Below are 22,715 nucleotides of genomic sequence, written 5' to 3' on the forward strand. Positions count from 1 at the left end.
TAGAGACAAGCTAGCTAGTGTACTAGTGGGTATGAGATACCCTCATTTACAACTATTTGAACAAAAATTTACAAGTATTTGAACCAAAATTACAACATTGAGAACAAAAGTTACCATATTCATTTACACTATTTACATATAGTTAAACAAAAATTACAACATTGACAACGAATTTGTTCAAAAGCTTGTAAAAATGTCGTAAGAGGTGTAATTACCATTATTAGAACTAAGATTACAACATTGACAACGAATTTGTTCAAAAACTTGTAAAATGTCGTAAGATGTGTAATTACCATTATTAGAACTAAGATTACACAAAGTATGACTCAAATTACAACTTTGACAACAAAATTTGTTCTCATTTTTATAAATGTGGGTATGAGATACCCACCACTACACTAGAATTTCCCTCTTTCTTAACATTATGTGTTTAGGAAGATCTGCAAAAATTATAAACAAAAACCCTTGACGTGCAAATGTGTGACAAACTTTGGCATTAGTTGTTTCTTCCCAAGAGAAAATCATAGAGATTAGCTAAAACAATAATTCAATTACACCTCTGCTACTTGTATGCTGGATTGAAGAATATCCCAAATCGATAGTTTTGGAACTACATTATGAAGCGGGCCAGAACGAGATAGTTGAGTACAGCATGTGAAAACTACAGTACGTAGGGGAAGACTTGCTAGTTTAGTAAGCTAGCTTCCACTATAAAATGGGAGGAGCGAGTCAGTTTGCTGCATACAAAATATTGCAGAACATCAGCCTAAGTAAAAATATGGGACTTGTAATGCAGGTGCTGTTTGTGGTGGTGGCCATGGTTGTATGCCTTCCCTTAGCCGCGTACGCGGAACACGGAACTGCAACATTTTATACACCTCCTTACGTTCGTAAGTATTTGAATTTCTCCATTTTGAATATTTCTCATACGCTAAGTGATCAATATATGTAATGTCCAGTTTTACCATCACTTTCCTCACATACTCCCAGCGCATATGTATTGAGAACATGGCTTAGGGTTTAGGGTCTGAATTAATATATTGAATGGCCTAGTAAAATTGATCGATCACAATCAATGAGCACTCAAGGTTGGCGATGAAGCCATAACAAAAAGGATTTTCTCTCTGAAATTTTGATTATGTATCGAGTACTAATGATTACAGAGAATTTTTTTAGCTTATATATTTATAGAAGCTAGCTAGTAATTAAGTAGCATAACTACCAGCTAGCTTAATTAGAATCTAAACTTAATTACTGACTAATAAAAATACAACTGTCAATAATACAGCTAGAGTAACAAAGATGATCCGGCTCCTTGTTGGCATGCTGTCAACTATTACTCGAGAAAGTTAATCATTATTTACAAAATGTCTCTTCGGCCATTCTTACCTGAAAAAGATTTTATAAACAACAGAAACTTGAAGCAATATATACCACTCGAAGTCATCCAGTGGCAAATATAGACATCGAGTGTACGTTTCTAATATTTATCTCTGGTGAACGAAGTGATCGAGTTGTTTAGTTGTAGGCATATATGCTTAGGAATGATTGACCTTAAATGGTACTTAATGATCTCTAGATAAGTGATTAACCACTGCCTGTTGAGAATGTGATAAAATATAACTCCCACATTGGAAAAATATAACTTTGCTTATGGGTTTATAAGGGTTTGGGTGAGAAAACCACCTTTTAATGCAAACTGAACTTTATCCCTTACTACCGTTTGGCGTTCTTCTCTATATGATGCTAGTACGGAAATCAAAATACTGAACATACTATCGACTGGAATCAATTAATATAAACTCAATCGAGCAATATGTGAATTGTTAGTTGACTTGCAGCCTCTGCATGCAATGGGTATAAAAACGACGGTGTGATGATAGCTGCAGCAAGCAATGCCATTTGGGACAATAAAGGTGCTTGTGGAAGAAGGTATAGAGTAAAATGCACTGGAGCCACAAACCAAGGTGTGCCAAAACCTTGCAAAGGTAACAGCGTACGTTGTGGTTAAAATCGTGGATTTCTGTCCTCCTGGATGCCATGGAACCATCGATCTCTCTCAAGAAGCCTTTGCTGCAATCGCTAACCCTGATGCTGGCAAAATCAATATTGAGTTCACTGAGTAAGAGCGCGCGCGCACACACACACTCTCTCTCTCTCCCAATTAATCCATTTCTTTTTTAATTTGGTTAAGTACGTCTATATCATTTATCTGTCTTTTATACGTTTTTCTTTTTCTGTGTAGGGTTTGAAGCTAGTTCTCTAAGCCATCATTATAATGTCTATCAAAGGCCACTTGTGATCAAAATAAGCAGCACGCAGTGTATTGAAGCTCTATGTTTCACATTTCAGAAGCTAGCTGATGTTACCATATGTGTTCACTTGTGATTAAATAAAGATCGATGGCCGTTACTCTTTCCTAGTGATCGACAATTGCCTGCACGTACTTATCATCTATGTGACAGGCAAATAATCAATGACATCTTTACAGACACAAGAAATTAAGTGCTGCAATGGAAATGCATATCTCAGTTCAATTCACAACGCACCAAGGGCTGGAGCTAGAAATCTTGAATGCAGTCGTCTAGTAAAAAAATATAGGATAATTAAGCTAAATATAAGGTAGCTAATAAAGTTAGGATAATTAAGCTGAATATAAGGTAGCTAATAAAGTTAAACTTCTCTCTACCTCAACAATACCTAGGCTATAGCCCAGTTTACCCACAGTTTCAGTTTAGTTCTCCCCTTTGATTATCAAATAATTCTTTTAAATATCCCTCTTCCCTCTTCTTAAAATTTATGGTAAACAGAAGTTTCATAGAGAAAGAATCTGGAGTAGGAAACAAAAATGGATGGGCGAGTCCTTTACATGAGGTGTGTACTCAATTGGTCCGAGACTAAAGAAAGCCATCGTTAAATCACGAATCAATACAACAAAAAGTCCCATCCCTGAAATTTTCGATGTCCTCGGCAAAAGTTAACTGGAGCCCTCTTCTACATACTCAACAACTCCCAGTAAACAAAAAAATTAAATAAATAAAAACAACAACAACAAATAGTCTCAAACATCCGGTTAAAGCAACATCTTGTTAAATCCCGAAAAAAATAAAAATAAAAATAAAATAAAAAATTGTTTTGCTCTTAATCAACCCTAGCCGCATTGGCGTAGGTCTTAAATGGCGATGTGTGGTGGTCAACTATTTTTGGATCCCTTATTAGGGCAATTAACTCGGTCATTATTTTGGAGATAAATATCGGTCATGAAAGCAACAAAGATTACGGCCTTAAGTACGGTAATAAACGCGCAATTATTACGATTATAAGTGCACAATGAATGATCATCGTAAATGTGCAAGGAATGACTGTCATAAATACGCAATGATTAACCGTTATTAATACAGCGATAATTGTCATCATAAGTGTGAAAATAAATGCGACCATAAAAGCGGGAGTAATGGCAGCATGTCCTCCAAGTAAGTCATCGCCTATATAAAGGCGGCCCAACATCAAGGTAAACCATCCCATTTTGATTCCTCTTACTTGACTCAACTAAGAAACGTACTGACTTAGGCATCGGAGGGTCTTCTACAGGTACCCCCCCCCCCCCCTCTACGAGCCAACGGTCAAACTTCTGAGTCCACACTCCAAGGAAGCGTCTAGATCGTTCCTGGTCAGCTCCTGCTCCAGTCCGCATTCATTGGTGAGTCAAAATTCTATACGGAATTTTTCGTCACCAACAGGCGACTTTTCTTGCCGATCTTATCCTATGAGGTTGTCATCCGATCGTCTAGTGGGAGGAACAATCGATGGTTTTTTGTCATTGAATACAAAATGGGTGCTTTGCGGCGACAACTATGGCTTGGTGCTTCGACATCATCACGCTAATTTTGGAGTTGATAAAGGCACTCCACATGCTTATCTTCTTAATTTTCTCCTTTGCTCTAAGAAAAACCTACTAAAATAAAACAAACATAAATATTATCTAATAAAGAGAAAACCATAACATAATTTAGGGAAATAAACATTATAAAGTAGTTAGTACAAATAATGAGGTGAAAAATCCTTATCAACATAATTTAGGGAAGTTGATAAGTTAATACAAAAAATAATAAAGTAGTATATATACATAGGTGAAAAATGACTGTTGATTTATCTTCTTAATTTTCTCTTTGCTCTAAGAAAAACCGATTAAAATAAAACAAACATAAATATTATCTAATAAAGAGAAAACCATAGCATAATTTAGGGAAATAAACATTATAAAGTAGTTAGAGCAACTCTAACAGCTTCCCTATATTTTGATTTTTCTCTATTTTAGGGAAAAATTAGCCTCTTTTGCTCTAACAGACTCCCTATAACTATCCCTATTTTAGGGAAAGTGAGGAAAGAGAAAACCAAATTCCCTATATTTACAGCAATCTCTAAAACTTTAAGGAATAATATGGAGATTTTAGAGATTGCTGTAAAATAGGGAAGAGAGTTTCTATTAGGACCTCCAAATCTGCTCACTTGATCTCACTCTGTTATGAATTATTAAATGACATATATAACCTACTATAAAATGACTATTAAGGACAATGATTATACCAAAAAAATTTTATATTTATTTTATGTAGACTTTTCAATTATTCAATAATATTAGATTGTATTCCTTATTATTTTCCTTATCTATTAGCATTTTCCAATTTCACTACATACTCATTAAAACATTCATATATATTTAATAAGAATTAAAAATATGATTAAGATCATGTGACATAAAAATATATGATATATATGTTGAACACATATTGGTGAGAGAAAACAAAATAAATCCTTTTATGATTTATGACCTAAATCTAAAACAATCCATTATATTTGCAAAAAAAAAAAAAAAGGATTTAAATAATTAATCATGTGGTACAAAAAATATAGAAAAAAATAAACATTAAAAAACGAATGAATATATATTTTTTTTTAAGAATAAAAACAGATGATTTTTTTTTTTGCACAGCTAAAATAGAAATTTTTTTTTTAAAATAATAGTTCATGGCATTTTCTTATTGATTAGACATTAATTTTTGAAACTCAAGTTTGATTAAGAAATGTATATTTAGTTAAGATTTATAGAATGATTAAATTATTGAAATGACTAAATTTTTTATTTTAAAGATAATAATTTGTTTACAAATTATATGAGTAAGGTTATTTGAGGAAGTTTATTGAGGTTTAGTGAGTAAATTTAGTATTTGAAAATTTGATAAGAGGTGTAAAAAGCATAGAGGTCAACTGAGTAAATTTGGAGGTTCCAATAGAAAAACTCAATAGGGAATCTGTTGGAGTTGGAGAAGAAAAAAAGGCTAAAGCTTTGACTTTTGCTTCCCTATAATACAGAAATTATAGAGAACCTGTTGGAGTTGCTCTTAGTACAAATAATGAGGTGAAAAATCCTTATCAACATAATTTAGGGAAGTTGATAAGTTAATACAAAAAACATAATAAAGTAGTATACATAGGTGAAAAATGACTATTGATTGGAAATTAGAATAATACTAAAGCTCAGTTGCCCGGTTTCCTGTTCATCACTGTTCATTACTGTGCACAAAGTGGAGTGACGGTTTTGCCCTTCTGTTTTCCCTTCATTTTTGCTCTTTTGTTGGCTTTTCTCTCTGCTCTCCCCTTGAACTCTTCGGAAAACTCTCGAGGTTGCTCCATTTTCGCTCACCTCTCCAGGTCCCTCTCTCTCTCTCTCTCCCTCCCTCCAACTATATCCATACAGCCCCTTAACCAATCTCACACACAAATTAACTTTGATCTCGAACTGATTGTAGAGCTTTCACTCATACTGAGCTTGAAGATCTCAGGTCCCTGCTTGCGTCGTTAGCTGCTCAGTCACACAGCGACGGCCAATTCATCTCTCCCTCAGTTTTCAGGTCAATTGCTTCACTCCCTTCCTTTTTCCAGTTCACATAAATTTCTTATCTTTTTTATTTTCAGCAGAAGCAAACTTCCAGGAAACTTTTGATCCTTTAGAGCTTTTACCTTCTTGGGCTTTTCTGAAAAATCTGATCACTCTAAACTTTTGTTCTGGGTATGTTTAATTTGATCGGCTTCTTTGATTTCTAAGCTGAATTGACAGAGAGTGGGGGGTTGATTGGTTCGATTAGGTTTTGGGTGTCCACTATTTGATTCGAAAGTTTGGTTCTTCTGAGGCATTTGATTGCAGATAGAGGTTTGCTATGAACATTTAAATGCCATATCCTTCTTCTTCTTCTTCTTCTTCTTCTTCTTCTTCTTCTTTGCTATGAACATTTAAATGCCATATCATTCTTCGTATGAGTCATGTTTGTTAATAATTAATATGGAAGACCGGGAGCTGGGAATAAGTTATGTTACAAAAAACTTATAGATAAAAGAACTTCTGGTCTTGCATCAATTAGTATAAAAACTTGGTTGTATGACATTAATCGAATGGCTTCATCAATAAAGGCAATAGACTAAAGTAATGTCTTATTGCCCATTAGAGCTCTAGATTCATTTGCTAAGGCTCATATACCAGAATATTCGAAGTCGGAATCAGGCGTGCAACTTTACTTATCCAAAGAACTATAAACAAAAACCCAAAGAAGTTTCTGACTGACAGTCGTAAATTGGACGGCTTAAAGGACTTGGCATTTGGACTGCGTCATACTGTTTTATTACTTCAAACAACAATAAAAAAATACTAAACACCCATTTTTCAGTGTCATTATTCAAATCAAATAACACCAAAGTTACACTCTGCTCCTCTGTATCAACCTATCTTCCCACAAGATTTATATGACAATCCATAGCAGAAGTTCTAGCAGCTAGATTACTCTTCCCCGTTGTGTTTATATATATTGGTTATTTAGCAATTAGCACTTTTTGTTTTGAACATGAAATTGATGGTTTACTCTGAAGTTAGTTTAGATTAGAAGTAAACCATATTGTTCACAGTGGGAAGAGTATTGATAAAAGATTAAATATAGGCATTTGATTGTTGTATTTTTAACATTGTATTTCTAAATTAATGTGAATTGATATGAGATGACCTACTGTTATTGTTAATGTTAACTGTTAATTGAGTTTCTAAATTTGTTGTTAATGAGATGAGATAGTCTGTTATTGGTAATTGTTGAAATGAGATGAGATGATATACTGCTTTCTTGAAAGTGGTCTACTTAGGATCTACCGTTCTGCTTGAAATGAGATGAGATGATCTACTTTTCTGCATGTAGTGGTCTCAGAATAAATTCAATGCATTATTGATAGAAATCTAGCAATTTTTGCTGCGTTATATGAGTTTTTTTTTTCCTTTTTTTTTTTTTTTTGGTCACTGCAGTTTCCCCCATCTTTCCCTTGAAGTAGAAGATCAAGGTTTTTATGACTTAAGAATTCCTTGCAGTTTACTTCAGCATAGGGTTGCAGGAAGGGGTGCAACTTTTACTAGCTTGACTCTTTTTGTGTGATAAGGCTGAAATTGATACTAACTTTTGGCCTAGATAAGATTAATGTCCTTTGCTTTGATAACCATATTTGTCCAGAGTGCATCAGCCTTTGTCCTGAGTTATGGAATGCAGATTTCTTTGACGCAATTATGACACTAGGCAAATAGATTCACAAATTATTTACTCAAGTTTCCTTTCGCCCAATTATGCTTTTCCATACCCATTGCATCTTATTGAATTTACTATAAATGTGGTTGTACGACTTCTTCAAAGGTGGTTGATTACATTTTTGAATCTGTATTCTTTTGCTGTTTATAGTGATTACTTTACTTCAGAGAAGCTATTGGATTTGATTATGTTGGTTTTTGGATTAAATGGCTTTTGTATGATCATCCAGCCCTTGCAGTCTCTCTAACTTTAGCTATCCCTAAATTTAATGCCTCTTGATTATATTTTTAAAGCATACTCATACCAATGATGCATTAGTATATGCATAAACTGGATATAGTCAATTACAAAAGAATATATGCATTTAGTATTCTTGCAGCTTATGCATTATTATATACAAAAGGTACCACTATTTTCTGCGTATGATTAGCTGCCTTTTTTTTGTTTTTTGTTTTTTTCTTTTTCATTGTTGTTGTCGCAAGTAGCTGAAGTTCTAACTTAACAAAAACTTATTAAGGGGTTATTGGGTTTGGATTTGGGGAGGAAGTTCTCAGATGTTTCTATTCTTTGTGTGAATATTTGTTTGTTTTTCTTTTCTATCATACATGTTTTGAAAAAACGGCTGCATGATGTTTTTCAATGGATGGGTTCTTGGGTGTAGTTTGATTAAGTGTGCCTTCTTTAAAAACAACAGAAGAATGTGTTGAGTGAAATAGTTCTGATTTCTGTATATTTGGTTTATTTTGTTTAGAATTGTTGTTGCTGTTTCTTTTTTCTTTATCTGTCTTTGTTATTGAAAATTTGATTTGCTGTTCTTTGTGTAGTTGGAGCTCAAAAGTTGCATATATTCAAGAAGCCGTGAAGACCAGGTTTTTTAAACTCCTAGAGGCAGAGGTTTGGGAGTTTAAGGATTGTGTTCCAAGGTTGGTATTCTGTGTGTATATTGGAGAGAAGATTGATTGAGGGCTTTGGTCTATAAATGGAAGTATAAAGTTTAATATTTAATGTATGTATATATTAATTGACATATCTCAGTTTCTATACGTTCTCTGTCAAAAAAAGAAGTTCAAATTTTCTCCTCGAGTTTCAAACTAGGCTCAATTTATTTTTTTCGGTTATCGTTGGTAGATCTGGAATTTTTCTTTAAAATTGGTACGGAAAGGTGCAGACTTGAAGATTATAGTCTCGGAAATTTGTTTACTTGGCTCTTGGGGCAGTTGCTAAACATTTCTATTCATTTACTGTAGCATTCCCTGCTCCCTGCAATACTTGATATTGTGATAGAATGCTTTGATCGAATGTTACGGTAAATTGCAATAATGCAAACTCAAACAATTTTAGAGAGATGAAACTTTCTCTTTTATTTTTTCACTTTGATCAAGAGTGAAGTCCTTTTCATTAGTATATGTCATTATTATAAATTATTAGTAACAACAAATCCCGCAGCAAAGCGCGGGTACAATCGCTAGTTAGAATAGAATGGAATGTTAATTTCCTACTACACTTTTTAGTATACCAATAATGAGGTTCTATACATGTGTTTTTTTTTTTTAAGATGAATAGTCAACTGTATTAAAGTTTAGCAAAATTACACATAATAACCCGCTCATAAGAATTGTCAGATAGAGTCATTACCGAAACAATTTGACCGTCTCAGGCTAACAATTAAGCTTAAGCACATCCAGAAAAACACCTAACCCTATCTAAGAAAGAATAAAAAAGCAAAATGTAAGGAACCCTGGCGATATTCATCAACCCTGGATTAAGTTGGGTGTCATCTCAAGGCAGAGATTAGTGTTAATGCTCGAGACTAAGGGGTAGTCTGATCTTGTTAATGCGGACATAGGTTCGGAGATTCGGCTGATATGGGGAGAGAGTGCTTCAGCGTCACCTGTCAAATAAAATATACTAGTGTCAAGAGAGAGACCACGGTTGGCTGTATTAGCTCCTTTGATGCCCAAGTCAATCAATATATTTATGTTGACAGAGTCATGTCAGGTAAGTAACAAATGCGTATTCAATAAGGAGAGAATGAGAGATCTTTTATAGGTGAAGTGAGGAATGACTTTCACTTTGTTTCCGATGTAGGACTGATATACTTCGATTACGTGCCTTGGAGCCTCTCTAGGAGGCTATGTTGATGTGGCGAGTGGAGGAGCATCAAGGAAGCTTTCTGCCTGAGCCGGAGCTCAAGTGAAAGCCTACCTTCTGGTGCATGTTCCCGGAGGTCACACCATTGAGACTTGTTGGACATATGGAGACAGCCCCAAGTCCTAGCTGATTATGCTCCATAGTACCATGTATGTACAATTAGCACTTTGTATAGCCTCCTCCACCATAGGAGACTCCACTGCCTCGTGTTGTTCCTCAGTTGAAGTCAGTGCCCCCACCTCCTCCTCTATCACCATATTTGCCACTTCCTTTTGAAATCATGTCTTCTTTGGTTTAGGGACGCCGAAGAAATTAAGATTTGGAGATGTGTCTATGTATTGGTAATGGATAACGGGTAATCCTTATTTTTAATGGACTTAATTATTGGCCTATCTAGAAATTTTTTTTGAATAGAAATTGATATCATTAGAATCAATAGCCATGAAAAGGCCAAAGTCCACAAACCCTCAAATAAGAACCCCGGCAAGTAACAACTGGTACAACCTATCTAAGAAAATGCAAACAATTAAGTTCTAAAAGTGCTCGCTTTTTGCAAGCCTACACAAGAAAGGATTACCTCGTCTTCTAAGGAAAGAAATCATTCAACTAGTCCCTACCTGCCAATCATGCAATTGTGGTACAAGCAAATAACTAGAAACGTCTTAGAAGACTTATAGAAGCTCTCCCAGCTCACACAGGCTTGAAACCGTAGTCAATGAAGATCTATGCCACAACTAGCTCCTTTCCTTTCGGATTAGAGCTTGAAGTAGCATCTGCACCATTCAAGTTGGTCAACAAACTCCTCTTCGTAGACTTCCGCTTCCCAGTACCATCTACCTTCAAGTCCTTCATCTTTCCCGCGGTACCAGATGGGAGTTTATTTTTGCTTCCCACCGGCCTCCCTCTTTTCTTCTTCACCATGCCTTGATCATTCTGTGGCAATAAGACCAGCCCCATATCAGCAGGCTCTAGAGTTTTTTTACCCACTACCAAACTCAATTTGAGTTTCTTTGGAGAGATGGTGAGCTCAGCCTCAACCCTAGAGTGACGCTTGCCTGTTATTGACTCCACCATACAATCAGACTCATCTATCTCTCTAATGCTTACCTTACGACGCTGTTTTTGCACCAAATATGTAGGGTTGCACAAGAGTTGTTCCGGGATCATCCTAGGGAGTTGAGTCTTGAAGATCAAACTGTGTCCATTGAAAGAAACCCTAGGAGTGAACGCAACTGCTTGGCTGCAACCTTCAGAACCCGACCCCGTATTCAAGCCTCCGATTCCGACCTGCCTGGAACTACCCTGCTCCACCGTCGATGGCCCTAGTACCGTGCGCTCTGCAGCATCATCCTCTTCGTTCAACGCCGGCCCCGAGCATTGTAACCCAACATGGGTGATCAACCCACACACTCCACACCTCCCAAACAACTTATCATACTTGAATTTGCACAAAAACTCCACCATGTCTTCCACTCAATACCAGCATTGAAAGGACAATGGCATGATCAGAGGAATCTCAACCCTAATCCAGTACTTGCCAACCTTCTTCCCCTGCTTATCAATCTCCTGAAAATCTCCCAAAGTATATCCGATCATTGTCCTCATCCTTTCAGATCTAAACGCAGGTGGAATACCCTGCAGAGTGATCCAATAGGAGGACTTCACCAAAGGCACCTTCTCAATTGGCATAACCCCATCATACTTAGCCAAAGCCACGGGGGCACAGTAAAACCCCCATGGCGCACCCCTCCACACCCTAGCCCGGTCTGTAGGATCCGAAACAATGAACAAAACCCTACCTCCTTCAGCTTCTTCAACTTGCAGCGTCTCATTGACCCTACAAGCAGATCGGAACATACCTAGGAAGGAACGAACCTTGAACTCCCTAGCAGTGAGAAGTTTCCGAACCATAAAGACTTCAAATTGCCACTAGCCCTTACCTTGTGATGGACGGAGATCTACCTTCTTCTTTCCCTCTGCCAGTGCAAGAGAGGAGGCGAGTCGGGCAGCCATGGCATCAACGGAACTCATGATGAGGTAGTTGAAACTTGGACAGAACGTCAAAACCCTAACCGTAGAGAGATAGAGAGAGAGCGGCGTTCTTATTTTTGAAACCAAATATTCATTTTTTGGCCTATCTAGAACTTGATTATGAGTTGGCTGTTATATTTATTTTTAATATTGGTCTGTAGTAGAAAAATTAATTTAGAGTAATGTTTGGTGAACCGACTTTTTGGATACCACCCGCATCTTACATAATGTGATATGTATGTGGTATCTAAAAATGTGGTTCACTTAGCATTATTCTTAATTTTACTAGCCTATTTTTTCTATGTATATATTTTTTGGAACCCTCCGAGAGCAGACACACAGTTGCATGCCCTCAAAACCGACACTATTTATAAGTATTTTAATTTGTACATCAAGCGATGAGAAACTATAGCCTGCCTCACATATATCGCTTACCCGCCCCAATAAGTGATTGTTTTCACATATGCTCACATATAGTTAAAGTTCGTTAATCTAATTGTTTGTTTGTATTGCCTATTCGCAAAATATTTGCATAGATCATTTGTTTTCATCTTTGTTGCCTGAGATCAAAACTTGGGGGAGGTTGTCAAGATTTGTAGCTTATACTCTTAAGTGCATATGGTTTCCATACGATGATTTGATGATGGCTTCTTGGGTAGGTGGCACATATTACTCTACCACACAATGGTCTCCAACTGCTTACCGTGAGCTTCTTTGCAATTTGCATCAGACTTTAATGTCCAGTGACTCCAGTCCGTCCAAGCCATCCTTGCATTTGATAATTGACTCTCTTTAATGCAACAGCCTGGAACCACAAGGAAGGACTGAAGGACCTCCTTGCTTGCTTGGGTTATATCTGCTTCCAATTTGAAGTCTTGCATTTCAATTTGAACTGAATTGAATTTCCATTTTGCATTTACTACTAATGAAAGGGATCTAACAACTAGCTACTCTATCATTTAATGTTATTTTTCTGCGATATTTGCCATCGAAAAAACCAGAGCTGGCCGGAATTTGAATTGATACTAAAGTTGGATGATGACCAGATCGTTTGCTCCTTTGTTTTTCATTCCAAGAAGATAATTATATCTTTCTAGTAAAGAATTAAAATCAAACAAAAAGAAAATATAGGAACAAGGAAAAACAAACTACACAGTGGGATCTAAAGATGAATGAACAACTTTGTTCTGTCTTCCCATAAGCCAAAGCAGAGTCCTTCTTGCAAAAGATGGTGGATTTGATTGAGAATCCAAACTGTTGCCGCTGAAATTCACCTCATTCCCTCCATTTTCCCACCTTCCAATGTCAATCTCGGAAATAGTCCTCCTACTCCCACCACCGTTCTTGGCCTTGCTTTCATCTGCCCCTGCCCTGTGCCCTGGAAACCGGAAAGAAAAGGCCCGCCTAGACAGATCAGCGCCAACCACATTCGGCTTTTCTTTCTTCCCCCTGAGCCAAATCTTTGATATAGAGTAGCTCTCCCTCTTGCTCCTCCCAATGCCATTGCCACTAGTAATGCTAGCACTATTAGTCCCTTGAGTTTCAAGGCTTCCAATTGCTTCGGCCCCATTGAACTTGAACTCTCTTCTGGACTCGCAATCGCATTCAGACATTGCTTGCCTATGGCCTGGTTCTAAAGGCAAACTTGGCTTCTTGCGAGATTGCTTTTTCGTCGAGCTTCTAATGGGTACTTGCAATGAAGAACTCTCATCCATTACATAAGCAAAAGACCCCATTGAAAAACACCTTCTTGCATCCACATTTCTATTACTACTCCCTTCACCACCATCTACATTCCTAAACTTGCCAAGCTTCACTTGCACTACCTTTTCCTCTTGATCCACTGCAACTGCCGGATTCGGATTCCCTTCATCTTTCGTCACAATTTCGCAAGATTTATGTTGAGACAAGCCCAATTCCATGTCTCCGTGCAAACCCAGATGGGAATTGGGACCCAAAACAGAACCGGTTCTGCCAACAGCAGCCAGATGGTCTCTACCAGAAACATTGATTTCTCTCGAGTTTTCGACACTTCCCGATTCAAGAACAAGAACAATGGGAGAACAAGTATTACTTTGAGAGTTTTCAGGAAGCAAACTGGATCTACACAAAGGGCAGGTGGAGTGAGACAAGAGCCAAGTGTCTATACACTCCATATGAAATGCATGGCTACATTTTGGCAACAATCTAAGCTTGTCTTCAGGCTCAAACTCACATAGACAAACAGCACAATCAAATGGATTTTTTAATCCAATAATGGCTTTGTAATTAAAGACAGGAAGGGTGTCTATGAAGGACTGATCAACTCCAGCATCATGGAGATGGAACAGTTGCTGTAACTGGCCTTGAAGAACAGTCACACTCTCCAAGTCATCTGTGTCTCTGCTTGGAGGTCTTAAAAGGAATCTAACAAGCAGGTGAAGGAAACCAGAAACAAAGAAAATAATGGCTAGGATTATGATTATGAGCAATATGCTTGGACTGACCTTGCTCCCAAAACTGAAACTATCTGATTCAAGATTGGAAATTGGAGGTGGTGGAGCAGAAAAGCCTGCTTCTTTGATTTCAAGCAGAGCCCCCACCATTTTTTCAGAGTTTTTCCAAGGAAGGATTGAGAAAACTCACCAAGATTGAAGCTTTCTGAACAAAAATCCCATCTGATGGGCCACCAAGTCCAAAACTTCAAATGTAGTTGTAATAGATTATAAGCAGGATTTCTGATAGAGACTCAACTACAATAGAGGAAGAAGCTGCAAACTCAGAGAGAGAGAAGAAATTGAATGGGGTTTTAAAAGATGGAAATAAATGGTGACACAGGTGAGATTTGAAAAAATAGAAAGCCAATAAATCTACCGCCCTGCAACATTAATAAATGATATTAGGTCTCATTAGGTAATAAGTTATTAATCCCCTAAATTTTAAAAATATGAGAACAGCTTGACTTAACTGTATTATGATGAAGATTTCATCAAATGCAGGGCTCTGGTTGACTTCAAAGCCAAACCTTTTGCAGCAGACCCAATGCCCACTTCTTTAGTAGACGTTAAACTAAAACTAAAATAATGCTGCGAGTCTTGAGAAAATTACAGCTTTAATAATTGATATGGGAATGTGAACCCTGTAAAATGGGGTTTTCTTTTTCTGGGTTAATACTTAAATATCCTTGTCATTCTGATTCACACTCTTTCCAATTCTTCCATTCGAATTCGATTTCCTATCTCAGAGCTGAAAGTCTGGTACCATGACGACAAGATAATGCAAGGTGAAAAAGGTCAGAAAGTCAGAAGAGAGAGAGAGAGAGAGGGAAATGGACAGTAATACGTAATTGGTAATATGACAAAGGAGAGTGTGTATATTTGTGATATTAGGAAAAGTCTGGGAGTTGACTGGACCCAACAGAAGCAAAGGGAAAGGGAAAGGGAAAGGGAAAGGGAAAGGGCAAGGGCAAGGGAACGCAAGTGTGACACTTAGTGTTTAACTTTTTCTTCATGGATTTTGTGCGAGTAGCTTTTGTGCCGTGCAAAGTTAAGCCACTGATGGAAACAAACACCCACATACAAGGGTCTTTCCCACTTTCTGTTTACTCGATCACAAGTCACAACACACGGATGGTTTTGAGGTTTAATGACTCTGGTTCTTGGAATCGAATTTGGTGCCATAGGCAAAGAAACGAAGGCTAATTGTTGTGCTTGTATCGTTTGAAAGTTTTTTTTTTTTTTTTGGTAAATAACATTAAAAAAAAAACATAAAAGTTTGAAAGGTAGATTATAAAGAGTTCGTATTGTGCTTGGAGAAACCATAGAATTTTATATCAAACTAAAGTCCGAAGGGTTTTTGTGAAGCTACCGAAAGGAATTGATTTTCAGACATGAGATTCTTACCTTTCAAGGGTAGAATCTTTGGCCGATCTAACACATCTTTGACAAATAGAGAACAAATTGTTTCATATAGGCTAGCTAGAGATATGTGCAGCTGATTTGCTGGGGTAAGAATGCAGCTTTAGTGGACTTTTCTGATTTAGAACCCATTTATTTATTTTAAGGGCAACAATGCATACCAACAGTAAATATCAAGTTGTTTTCTTGTAATTTCCATGCATTCATTTAAAGTTTAGCTTTAAGAGCAATTTTAGTATTTTAAATTTTGATGAGTATGTTTAGACCCAATCCTAGTATTGCAAAATTTGATGAACTGTCAACCTCGCTTTACAGAGATTTTGAGATATTTTAAAAAAATTGTTATTTGGATGAATCTTGAAAAAATAGAATACATAAGTGGTTATAAGTGAATCTTATATTGTTGAACTTCATAAATAACTCCAAGTAATTTGGGCACATTAATATAATGTACCAAGAAAGTGATAAGAGAGTGGTACTAGTCAGGACCGCAGCAACATTTATACACATAGCCAAGGTGTTGAATTTTGGTAGGTAATAGATGCTAACGTACCCCTCATGGTCCTAAACATGTGAAACACCTAAAAGTGTTGTTGCCTCATGGTTGCCTTAAGCTTATAGAATCCAACATCGATCTCTACCGGAACTAGTGTATTTTTATATCAATACAAGTCAAATCTAGATACGTCTTTCTCCTATGGTTAGGAATTAGGTAGATATGGTTGCATGGAAGAGATCTAATTTCTTCTTGTTGAAAATGGTATCTAGATAGTTAGCTACAAATACCAAATTCTGCAATAGTAACAAGACTAAACCAATATGAGTGTTTTTTTTTTTTTGGTTTTTTTTTTCCTTTCTTTCTTTCTTTGATGTATAACATAGACTATTCAAACACCCTTTTTTGCATCACAAGACATCTAGCTTGTATCCTGTAGCGAGTGTTTCTAGCTACAAGTTTTACTACCATGACATAAGCGAAGATTAGAAGGTAATAATGCGCACATAATAAGTTAAAATGTTTTTTTTTTCCTTCTTTTTTTAAAAAAATTGATCAAAGAGTTTCACTCATATCCCTATAATGACTCGAACCCATGACTTCGTACATAAGTAGTGAGTGCTCTAACCACTGAGCTAACACCACTTCGTCAAGTTAAAATGTTAAAAAGTCATCTGTTAACATTGCCAAAAGATTAATTCTATCAGAACCTTCATATTTACTTAATGTGACATCCCTTCAGTTTTGTTTTTCTTTGAATCATATCGTACCCCTCACAAGAGACAAAAATAAATATTGGAAATATAAAATAAAAACTCTCTTACCTTAATCCCCGGCCAAGAGTGTGGCATGACCTGAAGATAACTGAAAATACAAAAGTAAAAGACTAAAAGCTGGAATGATGTTGAGCATACCCGTGCCAAGAGTAGCTGTAACTAATCCCAGCTTATTGTAGGGTTTGTATTTATCAAGAAAATTGTAGGAAATCAAATGTTTTTTAGTTTGCGTGGATAATGAAGTGTAATACCCTAAAAGTCATAAGTTCAAATCTCATTAACATAAAAAATGGGGTGGAGTAAGGAGTTACACTGACATCCAAAATTTATAAAAAATAAAAATAAAAATAAAAAAAAAGAGTAAATACGCTAAGATATTTGTCTAATTACATGATATACTGAATGATCATGAAGACCTCTTTCGATCCTATGCATAATGCGGAGAAGCAAGCCCTCAATGTTCGATTCCAAGAGTTACTTACTCAAGAAGAAACTTTCTGGATCCAGCGGTCCAAAGCTTTGTGGTTGAAGGCAGGAGATCGTAATACTGCCTTCTTTCATTGCAAGGCTTCTAATAGACATGCTCGAAATGCTATCAAAGGGTTGACTAATGCTGAAGGTATATGGGTGTCTAAGATAAAAGATGTTGAGATAGTGGTCACAGATTATTATAAAGGGCTTTATACTTGTGAGGGAGTTCATGGGCCCGCTTTGAACATTATTCTCAACACCGTTCAACCTCGTGTGACTCAAGCTATGAATCAAGAGTTAATGGCAGCATATTCTGATGAACAAATCAGAGTGGCGTTATTCCACATGCACCTTTCTAAAGCTCCGGGACCTGATGGGATGTCCCCTTTTTTCTTCCAGAAGTATTGGCACGTCGTCGGACCGGATGTGAGTACAACAGTCAAGTCCTTCTTATCTTCAGGGGTCTTGCCTACGGAAGTTAACTTTACACATGTGACATTAATTCCTAAGGTACCGGATCCTCAGAGTATGACTGAGTTACGGCCTATAGCTTTATGTAATGTGCTGTACAGGATTTGTTCAAAAGTGATAGCCAACAGGCTTAAACGAATTCTTAATGACATTGTATCCCCCCTCCAGAGTGCGTTTGTTCCAGGTAGGTTGATCTCAAACAATACACTGATAGCTACTGAAGTGGCACATTTTTTACACACTAATAGACGTGGAGATGAAGCACATTTTTCTGTTAAGCTTGATATTAATAAAGCGTATGACAGGCTGGAATGGGGTTTTATCAGGAGTATGCTTCTGAAGTTGGGTTTTGCTGACAATTGGGTAGACTTGGTGATGACTAGTATTACTACCGTGAGTTACTCCTTTCTGGTTAATGGGGAGGTTTGTGGATATGTGAAGCCATCTAGAGGAATTAGACAGGGTGATCCGTTATCACCTTATATTTTCATTCTCTGTGCTGAAGGACTATCCTCTCTTATTCAGCATTTTGTCACTCAGCGTTGGATTAAAGGGATGAAAATAAACTCGGTAGCTCCGGTATTACATCACCTACTTTTCGCAGATGATAGTTTTTTATTTGGCTCTGCAGATGAGGAGGAGTGTCAACAAATGAGGAACATTTTATACACTTATGAGATTGCCTCCGGTCAGCGGATTAATTTACAGAAAAGTAGTGTGGCTTTTAGTCGTCACCTGTCTATGGATAAACAGGTAGCTTTGGCACATATTTTGGGTGCAAAGGGTTGATAATCATGACAGATATCTGGGATTACCCACTCATGTGGGAAGGAGTAAAACTGCAGCGTTCAGTTATTTAAAAGAGAAGCTTACTAAGAAACTTGTCAGCTGGAGGGCAAAACTGTTGAGTGGTGCAGGTAAGGAGATACTTATTAAGTCTGTGGCTCAGACAGTACCTAATTATGTGATGAATTGCTATATGCTGCCTATTGGGTTGTGCAATGACTTACACCAACTTTGTGCGGGCTTTTGGTGGGGTGACACGGAGGAAAAGAACAAGATCCATTGGCGGTCTTGGGAGCGCTTGTGTATTCCTAAACAGGAGGGAGGTATGGGGTATAAGGATCTACATAGCTTTAATATGGCGATGTTGGCCAAGCAGGGATGGAGGATAATACAAAATCCGGACTCTTTGATTGCTCGATTATTTAAAGCTTTGTATTTTCCTGATGGTGATTTTTTACATGCTCAATTGGGTTCTTCTCCATCTTTCTCTTGGCGAAGTATCGTGGATGCTAGAGTTGTGTTATCCCAAGGCCTGCGATGGAGGGTCGGTAATGGTGAGCATATTGACATGTGGAAAGATAGGTGGATTCCTGATACGTATCCTAGATGCCCTTCGTCCCCCCTCCTCATGGAGCACCGCAGCGGGTGGCGGAGTTGATTGACCCCGTTCTACTTTGTTGGGACAGAGTGAAGTTGGAAGCCTTGTTTTCACATGCCGATGTGGAGCTAATTACATCTATTCCTCTGGGTAGAAGATTGTCGCAAGATAGACTCATATGGCATTTTAATAAGAAAGGTATGTTCACTACCAATAGTGCTTATTTTGTTGCCAGGGATATTGAACTGGGTAATGTTCTTGCCCCGGCTACACCCCTTGATCCATTCCGGCCTTTATGGAAAGCGATATGGGGGGCTACAGTACCTGGCAAAGTAGCCATACATGCATGGAAGTGTTGTATTAGTATCTTGCCTACGAGATCGGCCTTGAGCAGAAAAGGGTATGTTGGGGATCTAGGCTGTTTGTTATGCCCCTCTACTTGTGAAGACTCACTTCACTTGTTCGTCGAATGCCCGTATGCAAATAGTGTGTGGTTTGAAGCCGACATTCAGATGGAGCTCAATGGAGTTGCAGAATTCCTAGAGTTGTTGTTGAGGTTAGTTTGTACCCAGACTAAAGAACAATTTGCAAAAACCTTAGTTGTGTTGTGGTCCATTTGGAAGAACAGGAATATGCAACTGTGGGATGATAAATTGCAACAGCCTACTGATGCTGCAGTTTTCAGTTTGGGTTGGTTGCAAGAATACCAGTCTGCCAATGTGAATGCTCCACAACCTCAACATCAACAATCAAAACGCTGGTCTGCGCCAGTATCGGGAGTTTTGAAATGCAATGCTGATGGAGCTTTTGTGGCACATTCAAGAAGGGCAGCCTATGGTCTGGTTTTCCGTAATGAGACTGGGAACTTTCTGGCAGCTGCAGCTGCCCCTTTGAGGCAAATGTCGTCTCCTTTTCACACGGAAGTAATGGCTATGTTGGAGAGCATGCGTCTTGCCGAAACTCTTCATTATAAGAATGTCATATTTGAATCTGATTGTTTGCTTTTGATACAAGCTTTAGCCAACGACGAACCTGACATATCTACCTTGGGTTTGCTGCTTGGAGAAGTCAGAGACTTGTTACGCAATAATCTGGAGTTTAAGGTTTGCTATACACCTCGTGAAGCTAATGTAGTAGCACATAAGCTTGCAAAACATGCTTGTCAAGCGTTAGAAAGTCAAGTGTGGTTTGTTGTTGCTCCCGAATTTATACGGGATGCCCTTCTAAGTGATTATAATCACTAATGTTTTAATGAAATTTACCTTCAAAAAAAAAAAAATGAAGACCTCTTTCTTTCTCTCTGATAGTGACAAATCTATCGGCTGGAGATGAGATTGCTTGCCGAGGAAGATATTTCATTTAACAAAGATCTCTTTTTCCATCTTCTTCTTCTTCTTTTTTCCTTAACTTTCAATTTGATTTATTTGAGGCTAACATAGAAACTGTAAGCGTTAAAAGATTAGAAAGGTATAAGAGCAAATTATCTTTCCTACATAGATTTCATGAAACCCAAAAACATTATATGTTAAATGTTTACCCTAAACGAATCCAATTTTGTAAAACTTTTCAAAATGCATGAATCAAATTAATTTACATGGTCCACAAGTTTTACAGTAGGTAAAAGAGCAATATATCAAGAGAATGAGGTTAACTGATTCTAGTTATGGTGGTTATTTGAGAGCTAACTACTACAAAGGATATTGCGTACACCATTTCTCTACTGGAAAGCGTCTTTCAATAGAAAATATCTAATAAATGTTATTGTGACATAATTGGACCACTTTAAACATAAACCATTATTGAAATGCTTCAATCATACACAAAAGATATTTAATACATGCTTTTTTGCATTCATTTGTACGTTTTTTGGGTTTATTTTCTGATATAATGTACAATCTTGTATTGTTTTTATTATTATTATTTTTTTTTTTTTGATGAAAAGAGGTCAGCCCATTATATAAAATTCAGCAAGCAGTACAAAAACGAAACACCCCTATGGGGTCGACAGAAAGAATCATTCCCTAGGGAACCCTAAAAACCTATTCCAAACTAGAATAAGACCCAGGAAAACCCCAGTACACCCATTTTTTGAAGCAAATACACACCATTATTCCAAACAAACATCATAGACCCCCGAAGCAAGAGAAGTAAAATGGATCCTCAGAGGAATTGATCTTTGCGACCTAAAATAAAATTAAATAGCAGCGGACAGTGGGGAAGGAGACTCCCCTTCCATGCCACCTTTCTTCATCACATTCTCCACCTCAGAAAGCACCGGTGCAGCACCCACCCCAGCTGCATCGGCCTTCTCCCCCCTACTCTTGCATTTCCTAGGCCTTTTCACTTGCCCTTCCAACTCAAGAACCCGAGCCGCCTTGGGTTTATTTTTACTTCCTTGAGGACGACCAAGCTTTTTCTTCTTGGGAGTCATAATAATCTTACCATCCTTGTGTTGTAACATCAGAGTGATATTCTCTTCCACCTGTAACTCAGGAGTGGGAAGGGCGAGATCATGTTTCCTAATCTTAGTAAGCTCAAAAGCTGCTTTACGTTTCAAACTTAACAGCACCGTGTCCAAAACCTTCACACTCGAAATCAGTTTCTTTTCAACCTTCTTAGTATCCAGGCCAACCATTCGAGGCACCAGATTGGACGGCACCATTAAATCCCAATTCGTGAAGCAATTCTCCACTTGCAGTCCAGCCATAATTTGATCGATGCAAGGAGAAGCACCAGGAATTAAAGGAAGGACAGACCTTGCGTCATGATGTGACGCATGAGCTTCCACTAACCCATGCAGCCCATCCTGCATCTCAGTAGCCACTTGCATTGTCCCATTGTCAGGAACCACCACCATCTCCATACCTACATCATTCCCCCCCCCCTCCCCCCCCAATCTGCACCAAAGGCTCCCTCAAAATAGAGCCAGTTCCCAAGTTCCGTCCCTGACCCTCCAATGACAGTCCTGCCATCACCACCTCTGGCGGCTTTTGCAGCAACTCTTCCTTCTCTTTCATGAGAAAACCATCACAGCCCAACACATCATGTTGAAAGAGTCCACAATCTCGACAAAACCCTTTCACTTTCTCATAAATCAAAGTAATCTCCGATTCAATCGTAGAAGAGAACTCAAACAACAAACAACATACATGTACGTACCCGCTGACGAGTATCCAAAATCAAACGGAGAACACAGAGGTTTGGGGATGTTTAGGACTGACGAAGTGCAGGTGCAGGTGGGCACAGTTTCCGACCACCATATTGACATCTTCATTGATGGGGGTGCTAGAAACCCTAGATTGAGGCTTATTGGTTTTTATGGGTATTCTAAGACGGCTGATAGAGATGGCTCTTAGCAGCTTCTTCGTTAGCTAAGGGATTTGGATGCACTGTTGTGGTTGATCATAGGGGATTTCAATGAAA

At 37.8% G+C, this 22,715-nt stretch overlaps 3 protein-coding genes across 3 annotated transcripts; 2 read left to right on the top strand and 1 right to left on the bottom strand.

The window, feature by feature from the left end:
• The first annotated feature begins 5,414 nt into the window (after positions 1 to 5,414).
• Positions 5,415 to 8,643, top strand: LOC112200398. Its single transcript, XM_040518698.1, has 5 exons — positions 5,415 to 5,419; positions 5,538 to 5,712; positions 5,811 to 5,819; positions 5,854 to 5,912; positions 8,441 to 8,643. The coding sequence occupies exons 1-5, from the start codon at positions 5,415 to 5,417 to the stop codon at positions 8,577 to 8,579; spliced, it is 387 nt and encodes a 128-aa protein (XP_040374632.1). The 3' UTR covers positions 8,580 to 8,643.
• A 4,194-nt stretch (positions 8,644 to 12,837) lies between these two features.
• Positions 12,838 to 14,873, bottom strand: LOC112198109 (RING-H2 finger protein ATL13). Its single transcript, XM_024339159.2, has 2 exons — positions 14,746 to 14,873; positions 12,838 to 14,655 (listed from the first exon to the last, which is right to left on the bottom strand). Exon 2 carries the CDS (start codon positions 14,381 to 14,383, stop codon positions 12,947 to 12,949), a length of 1,437 nt encoding a protein of 478 aa, XP_024194927.1. The 5' UTR covers positions 14,384 to 14,655; positions 14,746 to 14,873; the 3' UTR covers positions 12,838 to 12,946.
• Positions 14,874 to 19,300: 4,427 nt separating this feature from the next.
• LOC112199038 lies at positions 19,301 to 20,536 on the top strand. Its single transcript, XM_024340104.1, has one exon. The coding sequence runs from the start codon at positions 19,301 to 19,303 to the stop codon at positions 20,534 to 20,536; it is 1,236 nt and encodes a 411-aa protein (XP_024195872.1).
• Positions 20,537 to 22,715: the final 2,179 nt, after the last annotated feature.

The sequence above is a fragment of the Rosa chinensis genome, chromosome 4 (assembly GCF_002994745.2).
Source record: "Rosa chinensis cultivar Old Blush chromosome 4, RchiOBHm-V2, whole genome shotgun sequence".
Lineage (NCBI taxonomy): Eukaryota > Viridiplantae > Streptophyta > Magnoliopsida > Rosales > Rosaceae > Rosa > Rosa chinensis.

What these genes read in the sequence shown, in the direction of transcription:
- LOC112199038 (XM_024340104.1), top strand. Translation starts at nt 19,301, where the DNA reads ATGCCCTTCGTCCCCCCTCCTCATGGAGCACCGCAGCGGGTGGCGGAG.
- LOC112200398 (XM_040518698.1), top strand. An exon ending in ATCTCTCCCTCAGTTTTCAG is followed by an intron (nt 5,913 to 8,440) that starts GTCAATTGCTTC and finishes TTCTTTGTGTAG; the next exon opens with TTGGAGCTCAAAAGTTGCAT.
- LOC112198109 (XM_024339159.2), bottom strand. Translation starts at nt 14,383, where the DNA reads ATGGTGGGGGCTCTGCTTGAAATCAAAGAAGCAGGCTTTTCTGCTCCA.